At 35.3% G+C, this 18,863-nt stretch overlaps 1 protein-coding gene and 1 long non-coding RNA gene across 4 annotated transcripts in view; one reads left to right on the top strand and one right to left on the bottom strand.

Annotated features, from left to right (window-relative positions):
* The first annotated feature begins 117 nt into the window (after positions 1-117).
* LOC116419133 overlaps positions 118-18,863 on the top strand; it is a 35,519-nt gene continuing 16,773 nt past the window's right edge. Inside the window, exon 1 of one of the 2 annotated variants that reach the window (XR_004229402.1) lies at positions 118-198. This is a non-coding gene — a long non-coding RNA (uncharacterized LOC116419133). Of the gene's footprint in view, positions 199-709; positions 1,039-18,863 lie in introns of those variants that run through there. The other variant, XR_004229403.1, reaches the window with a different exon arrangement.
* Positions 5,799-18,748, bottom strand: MTRF1L (mitochondrial translational release factor 1 like). Of its 2 annotated transcripts, XM_003769555.4 has the most exons (7): positions 18,325-18,743; positions 16,880-16,959; positions 15,068-15,251; positions 12,837-13,000; positions 11,627-11,744; positions 8,126-8,262; positions 5,799-6,775 (listed from the first exon to the last, which is right to left on the bottom strand). In XM_003769555.4, the coding sequence occupies exons 1-7, from the start codon at positions 18,590-18,592 to the stop codon at positions 6,575-6,577; spliced, it is 1,152 nt and encodes a 383-aa protein (XP_003769603.1). In that variant the 5' UTR covers positions 18,593-18,743; the 3' UTR covers positions 5,799-6,574. The 2 variants fall into 2 exon arrangements, with proteins under 2 accessions (XP_003769603.1, XP_012404859.1); XM_012549405.3 differs by lacking the exons at positions 5,799-6,775; positions 8,126-8,262 and adding an exon at positions 8,269-8,344 and having other exon boundaries at positions 18,325-18,748.

Raw genomic sequence — 18,863 nt, 5'->3', positions numbered from 1 at the left:
GGAAAGATGCAGGGAACCAAGAGCAAAAGGGGCGGGGCTTGCAAAGAGGCGGGCGGCTCAACTACACGAGGCGCGCAGCCTCTAGCCGCACGCGCACCCTCCGCAGGGACCAACTCTAAAGTTAATGGCTTCAGGTTTCTTTGAATGCTCTTGCCTCAGTAGCCTCGGGTGGCATCGACTCCAGCTGGAGAATCCATGGTATGTAGACTGTGGCTTTTTCCTGCAGGTGGTAACTTCGGTTAGCGGCAGAAGGGGGTTCCGATCAATCTTTTTGGAGTCCAGTCCTCCGCGGAGCTCCCATACACCCCTCCTCCCCACACCCACTCTTCCCTCCTCTGTCGAGCGCGCTCACGTCTCCCTTTCCTATTCCTCTCTCTCCCGCTCTCTGTCCCCTCCCCCCCCATCAATCTCCACCACGCAAGCGCCAGGTTCCTTGAGAGTTGGCGGGGTGGCGCGTGCGCCTTAGCTCCCCCGCGCTTCTTCTGGTGGGCGGAGGAGGCGGCGCGGGGCGGGTCCCAGTCTGTCCTGGTTCATCCCTGCCCTGGGAGTCCCGCGCAGTCGGCCCCGCCAAACTGGAGGGCGGGCATCCCGCCTAGATTTGGATTTGGGCCCATAGCCTGGGGCTCCTCCCCGCTCCTGCTTCTGTGGGCGGCTAGCTTGGCTTCCCTGCTTCTGGCGGGAGGGTGGGGCCAACCGGGGTATATTTGGAGGGAAAGAGAAACTTTAAAGTTTCCAAGTTTTTTTTTTCTGTTTTATAAGTTTTATAATTTATGCAGAATCTTTATAAACTCCAGAAAGAACCTCTTTGACTTTATTTATTATGCTATTTCTCTTTGTTACCCCAATTGGGTTTTTTTGGCCAAAGATACTGGAATAGTTTACCATTTCCTTCTCCAATTCATTTTACAGATGAGGAAACTGAGGCAGTCAGGGTTAAGTGACAAGATACTCCCAGTATATACTCTTCAGGAGTCACTCTTCCAAGACCATTAATGAAGATCAAATCCTGGAAAATCTTCGACCATTTTACTGGTGCAAGTGGGTAACTTATCCCGTGCACGGTTTTGTGTTGGCAATTAATAGTACCGATAGCTAACATTTATACAGCGTTTACCGTGTGCCAGGCACTGGTCCACTTTAACCCGGGGAGGTAGGTGCTAATATCCTCATTTTATAGTTGAGGAAACAGGCAGTTACTTGCCCAGGCTCACACAACTGCTAACTATCTGAACTCCATTTTCCCTGCTCAAATTAACTGCTTCTTGGTTATCTTTAAGGTCATTCCCTTGATCACTGAAGGTATGGACCATGTATGTTTTTGGCACCAAAAGATGGAGAAGCCCCCTGAAAGTGATACTTCCCAGATCATACTGCTAGATAAGTAGTAAAGCAGGATTCAAATCTTTAACCCGAGATCTACTGTCCTTTCTGCAGTGCACTTAAATAGAAGTAAATTAGTTTTATGAATTCGAAAGAGTGTAGGTCAGGCAGAGGGTACAGGTCATCTTGGCTGGAATGGAAGTAAAATGTCTAGAGCAGACAAGTAAGTAGTTCTGGATAGGGGGAACTACTTGGTGGAGAGAAATGGCCCTCTGCAGATGAAGATACATTCTAATACAACCTCAGTGGATGAGAAAACAGACTCAATTACTTGATTTGATATAGTTAGAGAAAGTATCAGATCCAAAATACAAACTTAGTTGCCAGCCTCCAGGTCTTGGGATAGATTAAAAGATCTAGGTGGAGGAGCCCTGCTTTTCTGGGCATCAATAGATTTATTTATTTTTATTTTGAGCCATATCAGGAAGAAAATTTATCTAGTGCCATGCTGTTGAATTTCAGCTGTTTTCTGCTGTCCTAAATTCTGATGACTGGTTTTTTAGTTGCTGTTCCTGCAATGAGAGGTAGCAGAATTGTAGTTAGTGGAGAGTCTACTTCTGAACAAGGAAGGCATGGATCCAAGTCCTGACAATAACATACAAATTGTGTGATTTTAAGCAAATTACCTAACCCCTCATTGTGCTAGACAGTTCTAAGACTAACTAATGGAGAAAATAAGAGGGAGTTTCTTCATCCTGGGATTGCTCATCAATCTGAAATATGCAATTCCAGTCTGTAACTTATTCCTGCAAGCAGATTGTTAGAATCTAGGAGTCAATCAACTGGCATATATTAATATGCTTAATATAATTATATTCTTTATTATATATTTTACATATATTACTCATAATATATTACACAATATAATTACATTGTATCATAATTAATAATTATATAAAAACATATTACATGCTTACTAGGTGCCAGGCATTGTGTTGATCTTTGGGGATTCCTGGAAAGACAAGAGCCAGTCCCTGCCCTCAAAGAGTTCATATTCAAATAGGTAGGACTATTTATAAACAACTACATAAATACTAAATACTGGTTTAGGCTCTAAAAGAAGGCCATAGCATTGAGGGAGGGCCTTATCTAAAAAGGCTTCTTTCAGAAGATGGGATTTACCTGGGCAATGAGGAATACTTTTTAGCTGATTTTTGTGGGCTGTTAATTCCTTATCAATAGTAGACCCAGCACTCTTAAAAAAAAAGCTGGGACAAAGTATTCAGGATTCAAACCCAGACCCTTTGGCTCCAAATCAAGTATTCTTACACTGTACTATGTCCCCTCCCCTGGTAAAAGAACTATAATAGCTACAATATAGGAGTGTTGAAAAAACACAGAATAAAGGAATAATGAACCTAAGGACTGATCAGTAAAGGTATCCCAAGGACTGTGTTTCAGTTACATTTTGAAGAAAAAAAGATGTTTGTCTCTTAAGGAACGTGAAACTAGGAAGGAGCTACATTCCGGGTTGGGATATGGCCAAATAATAACTAGGAAATTATCTACAATGTCCAATGACTTCTTGTAAGTTAATTTGACTGGGGATACAGTGATAAGAGATGAGATCTGGAGAGTGGGAAAGAACTGTTTAAATATACAATATTGTTTAGTGATTAAATGAATGAAAAAATTATTTTAATAAATGCTTACTGTGTGTCATTCAGTCCACAAGTATTTTATAAGCGCTTTTTATGTGTCTTGGGCAGCTAAGTATCATAACTGATGGAGTGCTGGGTCCAGAGTAGGAAAATGAAAGTTCAAATGTGGCCCCTTAATAGTTATGTGATTTGTCACTTAACCCTGACTGCCTCAGTTTCCTCATCTGTAAAATGAATTGGAGAAGGAAGTGGTAAACTATTCCAGTATCTTTGGCCAAAAAAAAACCAATTGGGGTAACAAAGAGCGGGCACAATTGGACAATTTTATGTGCCAGGAGCTACGCCTAGCAAGGGATTACAAATACAAAAATAATCCCTACCGTCTAGGAGTTTACATTTTAATGGGGGAAGACGACATATACTGGACTATTGGGGCATAATGGAGCAGGCTAGATTACCTTCTTAAAAAGAGGTTCTGGGAGAAACCATTCAATGACTTTGATAATTGCAATGTTATTAGTTGAGCCCCATCTTCCATCCATAAACTCCTGATGTTTCCTGGGGTTTATTTTACTAGTTTGGGCAGTGTGCTCAGTTCAGTGAAGTGAAAACCTCAGTCAGAGGTTGGAGTAATTAATTAGGTTCTCATCTGTAGAGGTTGAAATAAGTTACATTCTCTATATGTTAGAAAGTCTTTATCAGTTTATTCCACTGTGTCTTCGACATTTCACCTCATTGCTCTAAGACTTGTCTGTACCCGAGACTTTCTAAAGCTGTACATACAACAATTACTTCTATTTACTGTGGGCATGGTAGAAAAAATAATGGATCTGAAGTTAAAAGAACTTGGTAAGTGAACCCCCCCCCCCCCCAATTAAGAGTTCTTGCTCTATAGGAACAATAATCTCTTTTAAGATGGTGAAAAGCAAATATGATGGCTAAAATAACTTCAATATGAATGGGCTTAATATTGTTCCTAATTCTACAAACATTTATCATCAGTTTTGTGCAAAATGCAACCATTGCAATAGGAAAACTGTTTAGAACAAAATACTGCATGAACTCAAAACGGAAATGATTATCTCTGTTTAATATTACTAGTTAGGAGTGAATTGGAAAAATTTTGTGAACTATATTGTGTTGTGTTCCAGACATAATCATACAGGAGACTCCTGTTGAATGATTGCAGTATCATAACTGTTCCTTACATAGGATTTTAAATATGTCATTTGGGCCTCACAACAACCTTATGAAGGACATACTTATCCTTATCCTTTGAAAAAGGTGAAACTGAGTTATTAGGTGACTTGCCTGTAATCAAGATTTGGTTTTTAAAGGAGGCCATCCTGCTTCTAAATCTAGCCCTCTTATCTATTGGATCATACTGTCAGCTCTTGGGGAATTGTGGGAGTGAGTCTCCTAAGAGCCCTACCTAGAATTTACATTTATACTTTTTCTTATGTGACATCCCTCTGTCATAAAGTCCACTATAATATAGCACATGGATTCAACCAATTTAAGTTTAATTCAATTTAACAGCCTTTTATTAAAATAAGAGACATAATATGGGAGTGCTGAAAAGAAACAAGCCTAAGAATTAATCAGTGAAGGCACCCAAAAGGCTGTATTTGCAAGCACTGAAATATTTGCACAAACTTTTCACAATATTGCAATGCAATATTAGTATAGCCTAAATATAGAATAATTAATTATGTATATGAATCCAAATTATGTAGCTTAAAGCATTGGTTAAGCTTTTTTAGGCTTCTCCTGTTCAAACTCCCAGGTAGCATCAAAAGAGATAATATACCTAAAACATGTTATAAACCTTGCATTGTTATTTAACTTTCAACTAAAGGCCAGCTCTTTTCTAATCTTACAGTTACTCCTCTTTTGAGTTCATTCTACTTCATTCCTAAAATAGCTGAACTATTTTCCCCAGTTCCCTTAAGAAAGTCCTAATCATGGCTTTATATTAAAATGGATTTTTAATCCTAAGAATCCAGATTCAATCACATCTTTCAAAATGACATGCTTATCAGATTTGTAGATGACACAAAACAGATATTTAATAATATCTGGATAAGAATCAGGATCTAATCCCAAAAATACTCAGACTAGACTATTAACCTTGAATAAAATGACATTTACAAGCTATTAGGTGGTCTTCAATTCTGGGCATTCCATTTTAGTAAGACCATTTGATAAGCCAGAGATCTTTCAAAGAAAGGATAACAGGATCACAGATTTAGGTTAGAAAGCCACCTTGTGTAGTCACCTCAGATTCTCTCACTCCAAATCCAGCATCCCCCTCTCAAATCAATCACTGGTGAGTCCTCTGAATGGTTTAATCTGTAAGATGACTTAGTTTACCTCTAGTCTGTACAAGATTTGTTTCCTTCAAAAATGAGATTATGAATACTTAACTTATTCGGTACATTCAACTTATATGACATTCAAAGTAACATGGGATTATGATTTATAGTACTCATGGCTATAGTATATTTATTTCCTAACCTAAATTTAGATTCCCTGATATATAGTCATTAGTACTCAACTCCAACTGATTTGCCAGAGGTAGCAGAAGTTAAGATAACAAAGTTGAGTATAGATAATATAGACCTCACTGTAGTACTTCAGCTTGAATGTGGTTAGCACCAAATAGGGAGATAGTGTAGGCAGCCGAGTCAGTTTGGGCTACTGAGATTATCTTCCACCTAAACCATATGTATTTTGCAAGTACATAGTTATTTGTACATTGTCTCCTCATTTAGAATGTGAACTCCTCAAAGAAAGGTACTATTTTTGCCTTAAAAAATAAATAAAACTTTATTCCTGACTTCTAGCACATAATAGTGCTTGAATAAATGTGCTGAAAACATTAACTGACCCACATATTTAAGGAAGAGAGGAAGTAAACAAAGGTTCAGTATAACTGGACCAGTAATACTGGTGTATTAAGGTCTAAGAAAAACTGCTCCACAAAGGTAGGTTCCTTCTATCCACTCCCTGGACAGAAATAGTATCTAAAAATGTATCATTACAAAGTCTCGTTTAAAGACAATCTGTATTAGTTTCCGTCATTTTTATAAACTAGAGTTCATTAGTTCATTTTTTATATCTATCATAGATTTGGCATGAAAATGTGCTACAAATAAAATAGGTGGTGTATATCAGAAAGGCTTCCATGATAACTTCATGATAATAATGGAAAAAAAAAGTCACAGAAAGAAGACTTATTAAACCAGTTATCTATTTAATTCTTTCACTTAGCAGACACTTAATATCTGTTGATTTGGATCAAAAATAATTATTAGGATAACAAATACATTTACAACCACATTCACAGAATGTGAAAATGTCTAGAAAACTATCTGTCTTTTGACAATATAACTAACAAAAGGAACAGTTTAAGAACTCTGAAACACAAATTAAATTACTCTGGCTTCCCTTACTGGTAAAATACATATTTATAGATAAATGAATATGATTTTCAAGTAGACATTTTAAAAAGGATTAGCATTATGTACATTAAAGATGACATAATAGAAACTGATTTTGCTAAACTACAAGACAGGATTTTTGTGGACAAATTAACATTTTTCTGAAATAACTTCTGTTACAGATTCATAATCAGCATATTCCTTTAATGACTGAACAAGTTCATCTAGTAGATATTCACCTAACATGAAACTTTGTATGTCATACAATGATTTGCTTATTCTGTGATCTGTAACCCTATTTTGTGGAAAATTGTATGTTCTTATTTTTTCTGATCTTCCTTTGGTTCCAATCTACAAAACAAAATAAAATTATTTTGCAGCTTACAAGAGATAAATAAAATACAGTTTAACAATCATATCATTACTTAAATTGCAATGCAAACTAAATTAAATATTAATAATTTAATGCCTCTAATAGTATTTAGATCACAGTGTGGTAGATGAGAGGCTTCCTATACATGCTTGATATATTGCTTTGGGTAGTCAATCAACCTCTTGGGATATAAAATTATAAATTGCAGGCAAATGTTGATCTGCACTGATAGATAAAGTTTCCCGAGGAAACTAATCAAATAACATGTGAGAATAACACTTGTCTACTCCCTGATCCTTACCCCTCCCTGAAAAACAAAACTCAGAAAATCTGAGTACTTCAAAATTTCTGTGTATTTATGTGTGGATACTTTTCCCACCAAATTATACTTCATTGTTATAGACAAAAATAATTATCATCTAGCAACCAATCTCTCAACTTAGTTGGACCTTGGATGCCAGTTTGTTACTGACCTATATATACTTAAATTATTTCTTGCTTGGTAAAAACAAAGGACCTATGATCTGCTCTGATTTAAGAATACACCTTGATGAGGCTTTTAGGTGGTAGGATCTTAAGAGAGGAATACCTGTATAAAAATACATAAATTTGGGAGAGGTAGAAAGTTTAGGAGACATACCTACTAAGAAAGATTCTTTGTGAAGTTATCTATAATACTATTATATTATTTATAATACTGTTTGCTTGTCATTACATCCTGTTCAATTGTTTTTTTCATTCATGTCTGATTCTTAATCGCTCCATTTGGGATTTTCTTGGCAAAGTTACTGGAGTGGTTTGGCATTTCCTTCTCCAGCTCATTTTATGGATGGGAAATTAAGGTAAACATGGTTAAAGTGACTTGCTCAGGGTCATACTACTAGTAAATTTCAGAGGGCAGATTTAAACTCAAGAAGATGAGTCTTCTTGGCTCGACTTGACTCTTTATCCACCATGCTACCCAAGTACCCCTATCTTGCATCCTACTAGCCTGTAAATTACTTGTTAGCGAGGACTATCTTATTTAAACATTTTTTATCTTCCCCAAGAACCTAGGGTGACAATGAATGCCAAAGATATGTATATTCAGCTGAACTTAAAAATGCCTTTAGGATGAAAAAACTAAGAAACTGAAGTCTATCTAGTACTTTGTTCAACTTAAACTTGAATTGATTTGAATAACTTTGTAACTGAAGATATAAATTAAACACATTTCTTAGCAGTTTGAAATGGGGTTAATTCAGCTTTTTTCAATGCTTCTGAGTTTTCTTTTTAAATATTTTCTTCTAGATCCCTTTATTTTTACTGAATCAATAAAGAACATTTACCTGAATCTTCCTAGCATTGTATCGTTTGTTGTTCTCCTCTTCTAGTTGCATGCCATATAGTTTCGCTCGTAACTTTTTCATGGCCATTTCCTTATTTTTTATTTGAGACCTCTCTTGTTGGCATTCAGTAGCAACACCTGAATAGTGTCATGAGAATGAAAGTTTTAACAGAAAGCTTTCTTCATGTTTTAATGCTCCTTTTTCCTTCTCTTGCTTTTTCTATTTCATAAGAAAAAAAAAGTTCTAGTGAAAAATGAAACTATAAAAGCATGACAATTTTTCAAAGGCTCACAAATTACTTAAGTTCCAATTACAGAATAAATGTTCCCATTTTACATATTTATCAAACAATAAGCATAAATCATTTAACACAGGACATATATATTTCCTCCCACTTCCAAATTAAGTTTTCTTTAGAGATTCATCTTTAAAGAGTATTATTACTATTCAAGTTCTTCTGCCATGAATATGTGGTCTCAAAGTAGTTAACTTCCTTCCAGAAGTATAGATTGCTATCCATTCACATTCATTTCCTCTCATAAAGTCTCCATAGGAAGGTCAGTCAGTCAACAAGCAATATCTCTCTCAGGCAGTGTTAAGTCCAGGGGACACAAAGAGAGGAAAAAGCAGTTCCTTCTTGTAAGGAACTTTGTTTTAATCGAGAAGACAACACACAACAGCTATGCATAAAAAAGAGCATATGGAAGATAAATTGGAAATTATCCTGGAGAGAAAAAACTTAAGAAGGACTGAGAAAAACTTGAGAAAGATGGAAGCCAGAGAAAGTAGGAAGTAGAGATGAGAGACAGAGTTCCAGGAATAGGAAATAGCTAGAAAAAATGCCTAGTCAGTTGATGGGTGTCCTATTTGAAAATGGCAAAGTGCTGAATTATTTCCCAAATTCAATCTAGCCCACTTGTTTCTTTCTTAATTTTGGGCCCAATTCATTGTCCATTTGCACTATTTTTCTTAGATGTGTACAATGTGCGAAACACTGACTATATAACATACATTCAATAGGCTGTCCAGCCAACTGCGTATTATAGTTTGGACATAAAATAATCCTGATTTTTATTATGTGAATAGTAAGGCTGAATTCTTCGAAGACTTTTAGTAGCATTTCAAAGACTACAAAGTTCTGGGCTTTGGTACAATCAGCACAAAACTGCAATCAATTTAAGCTGCAAATAAGTCTCAGAAAATATTTATCCCTTTATAAGGAAGTTCTTTTCAGTTTGTACCTGTGCTGTACCTATTCCATGAAGGTGAAAAACACCTCTGGGAAATTTTTATCTTCTAATCCTAGATCAGTAATCTGATAATAATCATTAAGTTGTCAGTTAACTGTTTATCAAAATATTGTGTATAGGAGATAACTGTTCAAAGAGAGCCTTTAAGGCTACATTTTGTTATACTGAATCAAATGAATTTTTAGAGTTAAACATTAAGTATGAGATCTTGTATACTCTGTTACCTTTCAAATGTGACCATAAAGCTGTCTGTCTCACCAAAAATATACATTGCTTATTCATTTATCTGGGCTTGTAAACAGGCAAGTTGGGTTTCAGCTTTTGTGTCAAGTACAGCTAAAACTGAGACAGTAAAAAATCACAAGGTAGTATTACATTCTCAGGAGCTTAACTCCCAGAAGGTGGGCAATGGGCACTTTCATGAAGTGGTAAAGTTCCTCCTCAAATTTCTATCACTCCCCTACTTCAAGAGGACTTGAAAAGTTAACTTTTCCATAGAGCATTTGTTTGTTTATTCCTTGGGAGGGTAAGTAGGTGAGGTGTGTGTCATAATTAATAAGTTTAATAGGACTAATACATTTAATAATTTTAAGTTAAACTAGTAAATTTAAGAACTGAATTATTCAAATATAGGATTTGATTTGGGAGCTTAGAAGCATGAAAGGAAATCTCAGAAAAGTTAAGCACTCTAATTAAAGATGTATCTTGCATTTATTTTACATACAATTGCATTTGTACATGTTACAATAGAATATAAGGTCCTTGAGGCAGGGAATATATATATATATTTTTCTTCTGTATCTTCACACCTAGTCTTTAATAAATGCTTTCTGACTGCTTGCCATGACTTAAGCAAAAGCTAGATAACACAACTTACATCTATGTCATAAACTTAAAAAATCTTGGTTATTTTTTCATATGAGTAAAACTTTCATTATTCCTTGAGAATTTAATTGACATTTATTTCTGAAATTTTGAAGACTGAAAATGCTATCTTTTCAATGCTGGCATTTAAGCAGTGAAAAAAAATTTGTTTCTACAGAAGTACTACACAAAAACTTAAGACTAAAATCTCCAAAGATCAATGAATATTATCAGGACAGGCAAGGATATTTACACACTTATTTCAAAGTATAATCTAGGATTTTTGAAAAGTATTTTGTTTACAGAAAGGTGAAAAACATTTTCAGATATTTACCTAGGCATATATAAAAACATTAAAAGCAAGCCTCAGGAAAAAAAAATAAGAAAATTATATCATCTATTGTTTTTGACAATAGCAGCCTTCTAGGTAGAAAATGGAAAGGGGAAAAATGCATTTGTTCAAAGTTAAAATCAGAAGGTGGAGGAGAGTGCAGAAAAATTTATCAGGGGACGAATACCAGTAAATATATTAAACCAGTAATCAACCTTTTGAAACATATAAATGATTTGAATTTAAACGGTGTTGAAGCATTTTCTATAAAAGCAACCAGAAAAACTCCATCTACAAGTCCACTCCTAACTAGCTCATTTGTATTTCCTACTCCTTTAAAACATGCATATTGTTCTTTGAAACACTTTTAAGATTTCCACACCAATTTAAAGCAAGTTCAGGTGCATAAATTATCCTGCAGCAAGTAGTCAGGCAAAAAACAGTTTAATTTATCAAATTATCTGAAATACTTAATTTCATTTTGCCTGCCCAAATGCCCAGAGAAGTGTGTGATAAAAGATGAGGCCACAATTATTCTGTGAAAGATATATTTAAAATAATAAAGACATGTATAATTTTTGAGGGGTTTATCTAAAGAACTACTCACCTAGTGAATTAATATTCTCTCTCTCTCTCTTTTTTTTTTTTTTTTGGCTGAGGCAATTGGGGTTAAATAACTTGCCCAGGGTCACACAGCTAGGAAGTGTTAAGTGTTGGAGGCAGATTTGAACTCAGGTATTCCTGATTTTAGGGCTGGTGCTCTATCCACTGTATTACCTAGCTGCCCTGTGAATTAATATTCTTTAATAGAACAGTCTTCTAAACTTCAGCCATCTACAATACTAGCTTTGGGTGTTTTCTGCCATCAGAAAAAGTTTCAAGACAGTAATTCTGTCTATATATTGATTTTTTTTTAAGTATAAAAAGGCTCTTTAATAAATTTTTTTATACCAATAACAAGAAATCTATTTTATTATAAGCAAAAATTACCACATACAACACTCAGTTGAGCTTATATAATAACTCTCAACTTCTATGTTAGAAAATATGAAGTACCTGTTGGAAGATGGACTATTCGAACAGCACTGTCAGTAGTGTTTACATGCTGACCCCCAGCTCCACTAGCTCGCTTAGTTTCAATTCGTAAATCTTTAGGACTGATTACCAGGTTAATCTATATGAGAAAAATAGGATTAAAGATCATTCCACACATATACACATACGTTTATGTATGATTATATATGGAGGAAAAAAGAGATATCAAAGTGCTCTGAGAAACACATTCAAAAGAATGCCATTCTGAATTTTTTCCAGATACTTTTATCTCAAAATAGGGAGTCCCTGGAGATTAGCAAGGTTCTACTTCAAGACAGCTATAGTAAAAAAGCTGTATACAAAATAAATTAAATTTGTTGGGTAAAATAATTTTTATGGCATACCTAAGAATTCACTAAACAAAATGAATAAGGACTAAACTGGTTAAGTTTTTGAGAGTGGTCTGGGATCCATTTTCTAACATGTAAAATGATGGGGCTGAACCAGAGGTTTCAAACATGCAACCTACAAATTGCAGCCTTGGAAATGGAATGTAATTGGAAAATATTTAACAACAACCCTCCCCCCCTCCCCCAACAAAGTTACTATATTTTCTAAGTCAAACTGCAGGGATCCTTCTGTATGATTTAGTGGTTCCCTTTTCTGGTTGAGTTTAGTATTGATCTAAATGGCTTGTAAATTCCCTTTCAGCTTTAAGGCTATCATCCTACGATTACTGTTTAGCCACCTAGTCTATATCCCTTTTTAGAAATACTCTTCAATTAATTTGTTATTTTCAGGAAATATAATCTAACCTTTAAGCAAATAATAACTAAAAAAAAAAAAACCCAACATGTACTTATTCTGGGCTTTTAGAATTAGAAATTAATTTTAGACATAATGTGAAATTTTTAACTAGTTAAATAGCATTCTATCTATATAGTTAATATGTTAGAATCCAGTCACATTATACTTGAATAGAATTCAATGTAAACAGGCTAGGTTACTTTGGAATCAATGGAAGGCAGCTTGGTCCTCTCACCAGTGAAAATGGTGCTAGAATAAAGACCTTAGCAAAAGTATATGTATAATTTACAAGTTATACAGGAAAGTTCTAATTTCCCCTTCCTTACAACCCAAAATGAAATCATGGATTATCAAAACCAAGTAAAACTATAAGAAGAAAAAGAACTATAGAATGATTCCAAGAATAACTGTAAATATTTCTTACTTCACTAGGCTGGGGCAGTACTGCTACAGTCATTGTGCTGGTGTGCATACGGCCTTGTTTTTCAGTTTTCGGAACTCGTTGTACTCGATGCACGCCTCCTTCAAACTTCATGTGTCTATAAACTTCTGATCCCCCAATACTGGCAGATGCATGTCTTAGGCCACCTTACAAGACAGAGGAAGCACAATTTATATTCATTACTGTTATTACTATAATTCTTACCACCTTGAAATATAATTTACCAACAATAAAAAGAAAGTAAGCATTCAAATTTTATAGATAGTGTAAGTTATTCCCTGAGCTAAGCAGTATTATTTCAACATGTCCTAAATCCAAGAATATGTTTTATCATAAATATTGATTAAATTATTTTGTACAACGTACCATATTAGGTACAGGGGAACATAAAAATATATGCTCCTTGACACTCCTTCCTTGGGAAGGAATGGACCCATGGTTTTATCATTGTGTCACACAAAACCTTTTTATAGTTTATAAATAGTTAATAAATAACCTGTATGTGCATTTTCATTCCTTCTTTCCAAAATCTTTTCTTAAAAATAACAATTCACTATCATTAAAATTCTTTTTAGTAGGTAGTATATAATATTACTCTTATTTTTTTTTATTATAGCTTTTATTTACAAGATATATGCATAGGTAATTTTTCAGCACTGACAATTGCAAAACCTTTTGTTCCAATTTTTCTCCTCCTTCCCTCCACTCCCTCCCCCAGATGGCAGGCTGACCAATGCATGTTAAATATGTTAAAGTACATGTTAAATACAATATATGTATATATGTCATACAGTTATTCTGCTGTACAAAAAGAATCGGACTTTGAAATAGTATACAATTAACCTGTGAAGGAAATCTAAAATGCAGGTGGACAAAAATAGAGGGATTGGGAATTCTATGTAATAGTTCACACCCATTTTCCAGAGTTCTTTCGCTGGGTGTAGCTCATTCACTTCATTACTGCTCTGTTGGAACTGATTTGGTTCATTTCATTATTGAAGAGGCCACGTCCATCAGAATGGATCATCATATAGTATTGTTGCTGAAGTATATAATGATCTCCTGGTCCTGCTCATTTTACTCAGCATCAGTTCATGCAAGTCTCTCCAGGTCTTTCTTAAATCATCCTGTTGGTCGTTTCTTACCGAACAGTAATATTCCATAATATTCATATACCACAATTTATTCAGCCATTCTCCAATTGATGGGCATCCATTCATTTTCCGGTTTCTGGCCACTACAAACAGGGCTGCCACAAACATTTTCCAAAGAGATCTTAAAGAAGGGAAAGGGACCCACATGTGCAAAAATGTTTGTGGCAGCCCTCTTTGTAGTGTAGAAACACTGCTGATCAAAGGGTATGCACAGTTTGATAACTTTTTGAGCATAGTTCCAAATTGCTCTCCAGAATGGCTGGATGTATTCATAATTCCACCAACAATGTATCAGTGGCCCAGTTTTCCCACATCCCCTCCAACATTCTGTGTTATCTTTCCCTGTCATTCTAGCCAATCTGACAGGTGTGTAGTAGTATCTCAAGAGTTGTTTTAATTTGCATTTCTTTGATTAATAATGGCTTGAAGCATCTTTTCATAATGGCTAGAAATAGTTTCAATTTCTTCATCTGAGAACTGTCTGTTCATATCCTTTGACCATTTATTAATTGGAGAATGGCTTGATTCCTTATAAATTAGAGTCAATTCTCTATATTTTGGAAATGAGGCTTTTGTCAGAACCTTTGACTGTAAAAATGTTTTCCCAATTTATTGTTTCCCTTCTAATCTTGTGTACATTAGTTTTGTTTGTATAAAAACTTTTCAATTTTATATAATCAAAATTTTCTATTTTGTGATCAATAATGATCTCTAATTCTTCTTTGGTCATAAATTCCTTCCTCCTCCACAGTTCTGAGTAAACTATCCTATGTTCTTCTAATTTATTTATAATCTCATTCTTTATGTCTATATCATGAACCTATTTTGACCTTATCTTGGTGTATGATGTTACGTGTGGGTCAATGCCTAGTTTTTGCCATTATTATTCTTATTTTAAAACTGAACAAACTGAGTCTCAGAGAGGAAGAAACTTGCCACTGTCATAGTTTATTTCAGAGACAGGATTTGAACCCGTATATAGCTCTAATTCTAATGCTCTTTACTTGGATAATGAAATCACCCTACTAAATTCCATGTTATTGATATGATATTACTGACCTATTTCACTGGGAAAATATTCCAGTACTTCAAAATGCCATTTTTTATATGTAGCATATCGCTGGTACATATCAAACATCTCTGAAGTAAACAGCATAGCTTCCTGACCACCAACTCCAGCAGTTAATTCTAAGATTAAATCATTTTCATCTGTTTCTTCTGAGGGAATCAAGAGTAAGATTATCTGTAAAAACAAATGCCAACCCTCATATTTAAGACAGATATTTAAAAATTTGAACAAAGCTTCTATTGGCAGATAGGAACGACAAATGCTAAACTTGCCAATGCTGTTACAGATACAAATCTCAATATAATTAACAATATAACATGACTTAAATTATCTAATACTAATATGTTGGTATTGTAACTAATATCTAATAAGAATTTATGTATTTCTACATATTTAAACTGCTTTTCAATTTAGTAAGCATTCTTTGTGGAGAAAGCATCATAATAGGCACCTGAAAATAGAATACAAAATAAACAAAAACCATAGCTCTTGTCCCAAATTTTCATTATACTTGTAAACACACACACACACACACACAGATATTTACAAACTACAAATTATTATGGAACAACTGAGAAGCAATAAGGCACAGCAGAAAGAGCACTTGATGTCTTGAGATTTATTCCCAGGAATCTTAGATTTAAGGTTTTGAACTCACTCTTTTGTAGGGTTGGGAGTTCCATGGGTATGGAATAATGCATATATTTTCAGATTTTAAAAAATGTGCTATTTTTGCAGGTTTTTTTCCTTCTTTTTGATACAAATATTTATTTTAAAAATGCCTACTGTACAGACTGCAATATACAATTGCACATCTATCCATTAATAAACACTATACCTTAGATATCACTGCAGTTAGACAGTAAATTGGACCTCAAATTGACTAGGAGTTGAATTATCATATTAGTAGTTTTATTAGTACCCAAATTTTTCTACGAAATAAAAAGCCCGTCTTATTATACCAATATTCTTCTGGGGGTGCTATATGGCTAAGAGTCACAGATTATAGTCTCTAAAGAATTAAATTTGTGAGTTAACCAAAGGGCAAGAGGAGCACATGGTGAAAGAGAACAAGTTGTAGTGTGTATGTGTATATACATATATATTTGTACATACATACACACACACACACAGAGGAATTTGGAGAACCAGTACACTATCCTCAGTAATAGAAGTGAAACGTTGGAACTAGTTATGCAGTGAGAATGTTTTTTTCAAGTCTCATCTTCTGCACAAAACCTTTCCTGGTTCTCTTAATTTCAATCTCTTCCCTTGGAGATTACCTTGTATTTATCCTTATCTCGTATAGTTGTCTTCTGTGTCAGAATTTGAGCTTTTTGAGAGTGGGCAGTTTGCTTTTTGTTTTTCTTTGTATACCCATTGCTCAGGACAGTGCTTAGAATACAGTAGCTGCTTAAACATTTGTCAGCTTGATTTAAAGCTCCACTGATAGGTATGCAAAGCCAAGAAATATAAAGAACCCCTCCCCCTCCAAAAATGGACAGATCCAGAATACCACAGGATAAGCTAAGGATGGAACAGAATTTCAACTATTAGTTAAAATTTAATTTTAAATTTAAAATATTTAAATTATTACAATTAAAATTCCATTTTCACTTCATGTGGATGTAATAACATTTCTCTAAATATCACTAATATTTCAGGAGTTACAAGCCAGCATTACTGCAATTTAATCCATGTGATTCACATGGTTGTGACACTTCCCTTCCAGGGAAGGCAGTGAAAAAAAGTCCAAAAATGTTTTTTCTGACTATATCACCTATTTTTCAAAAGTACAATACCTTTTGCTTCAATTTGGTTAATTCTTTCTGACAGGATATTATTTCATTTTCTGCAAGTTTTCTTATGTCTTCATTCTCATCTAAGAAAGCAAAGAATTTAATTTACATAGTTAATTTTATTTAATAAGTTCTAAGAAAATAGTTTTGTGTAGAGAAAATATACATGTTTATTAATTTTTTTCCAGCAAATAACAAAGTAACTTTCCAAGATACTTGTACAGATATTCAAGCTGAGAGATATCTTATATTAGAGAATATTAATTGTGGCTTCGATATTGACTACTGAATTTTTTAGACAACTTAATAGTTAAAATGAAACTAAAATTCCCAAATAATCTAAGATTTCCTTTATCTGCCTATTTAAAAGTTTATTAAGCCATATTTGCTTTTTAAAAAAGTTTTTACCTATTTCATTATTTCTCAATTACATTTTAACATTCATTTTTTAAACTTCTGAGTTCCAAATCTCTCCCTCCCCTCAACCATCCATAAGAAGGTAAGGAATTATTATATCGTCTATGTACATGAAGTCATACAGATTTCCATATTAGTCACGTTGCTAAAGTATTTAAACACATGCCCCCCAAGAAAAATAAAGTTTTTTTTAAAGTATCAAGCTACATTTCCTTATAGTATGACATCAGTAACCCCTGATTACTTTTAACACATTTGTTTTCTCTAGGGATTGGGAACTGGTTGTGGTGTGTTGGGACCACAATAAAAGCTCAATAAAAGAGGCTGGTGAAATTATTATTGCAAAATAAAAAGAAGCAATCAAGGGCAAAAGACCTGCATAGCAAAACATCAACCTCAAAGTATGTAACATACTACCTATGATTACATTTACATGCTACTAAGCTCGGTAAAAATTTTAGTCATTAAGAAAAGCTTCAAAGGAGAAGAAGCATTTCAATTACTCTTTAATAGTTCGTAGTATTTTGATATGCAGAGATAGTGATGGAATTCTAATGGAGTAACGTGTAGAATGGGGAAAAAAAATGTCTAGGGAATGGCCCGAGTATGGCACAGGATCAGCACAGTCGGCATACAGATGTAAGGAAAGTTTCTCTCTAATTCCGGGCGTCAGAGGCAGTCATATGGTCTAAAGTTTTTGCTTAATTAAACTGAACCGACGGGAGGACTCAAAACGGTAAGGGCTAAAATGACTGTGATGTAATGGCAACCGGCAGTAATAAGTACATTTAAAAAAGAAAATGACTTGCAAAGCCACAGACAGGCATAAATGAAAAGGAGAGAATCTGGAATACAGATGGGAGGGATTAACCTCACATTCGTGCTAACAATGCGCCATGAGGCACTCCTAACCTTACAAGTTATCAGAACAAGCAGTTTTAACACAAAGCGAGGGAGGCGACAGAAAATTTTCCCCAATAAACCCGGACCGGCTGCCGTTTCCACACGCTCCCCTCTTCTTGCACCCTCACCCTCCAGCAGCTGCTCCGTCTCCTGAAGTTCCCGCTCCTTCTCCCTCAGTCTCTGGGTCGCCATCGCCAATTCCGGCCCCTGTACCCAGGATGGGGCCTGGAACCTGGGTTTCTCCAGGCGTTCGAGGAAACTTCTCATGGCGCCGCCGCTGGCAAAGAGCTCCTCCAGCTGAAGGTTCCCGGAGCTCACGGGCCTGCTAGGAGCCCTGACTAGTGCTCCACCGGCCCATAGGCATCGAACGGCTCGGAAAGGCAGGAGCGACCTCATAACTCCTACTACTCGAACCGGAATCAGAATTCTTCAGACAAATCCGGGGGCATTCGTCAATTCTCGCGAGAAGAGGCGGAGCTCCAGGGCCAGATAAACGTGCTCGCGGAGGTCTGACTCTGGCACTGCAGCTACAAGTGGTTTAAACTTTAAAGGGCTCTTCTGTCCCCTCCCAATCTTAAGCCGGAAAGGGTGCTGTCAAGAAATTTGGGATGATTCCATTGGCTATCACTGGCAAAAGGGGGTGTGGTCAAAAGCTGCAGCTGATTTT

Source organism: Sarcophilus harrisii, chromosome 4 (assembly GCF_902635505.1).
Source record: "Sarcophilus harrisii chromosome 4, mSarHar1.11, whole genome shotgun sequence".
Lineage (NCBI taxonomy): Eukaryota > Metazoa > Chordata > Mammalia > Dasyuromorphia > Dasyuridae > Sarcophilus > Sarcophilus harrisii.
The sequence above is the reverse complement of the archived record's forward strand: the minus strand, read 5'-3'. Positions and strand labels throughout refer to the sequence as shown.

Excerpts from the sequence above, each read along its gene's own strand:
- MTRF1L (XM_003769555.4), bottom strand. The coding sequence starts at position 18,592 with ATGAGGTCGCTCCTGCCTTTCCGAGCCGTTCGATGCCTATGGGCCGGT. Across the intron at positions 16,960-18,324 it reads GACGGAGCAGCTGCTGGAGG|ATGAGAATGAAGACATAAGA; the intron begins GTGAGGGTGCAA and ends TTGCTTTCTTAG. Across the intron at positions 15,252-16,879 it reads TAACCAAATTGAAGCAAAAG|ATAATCTTACTCTTGATTCC; the intron begins GTATTGTACTTT and ends TTGTTTTTACAG.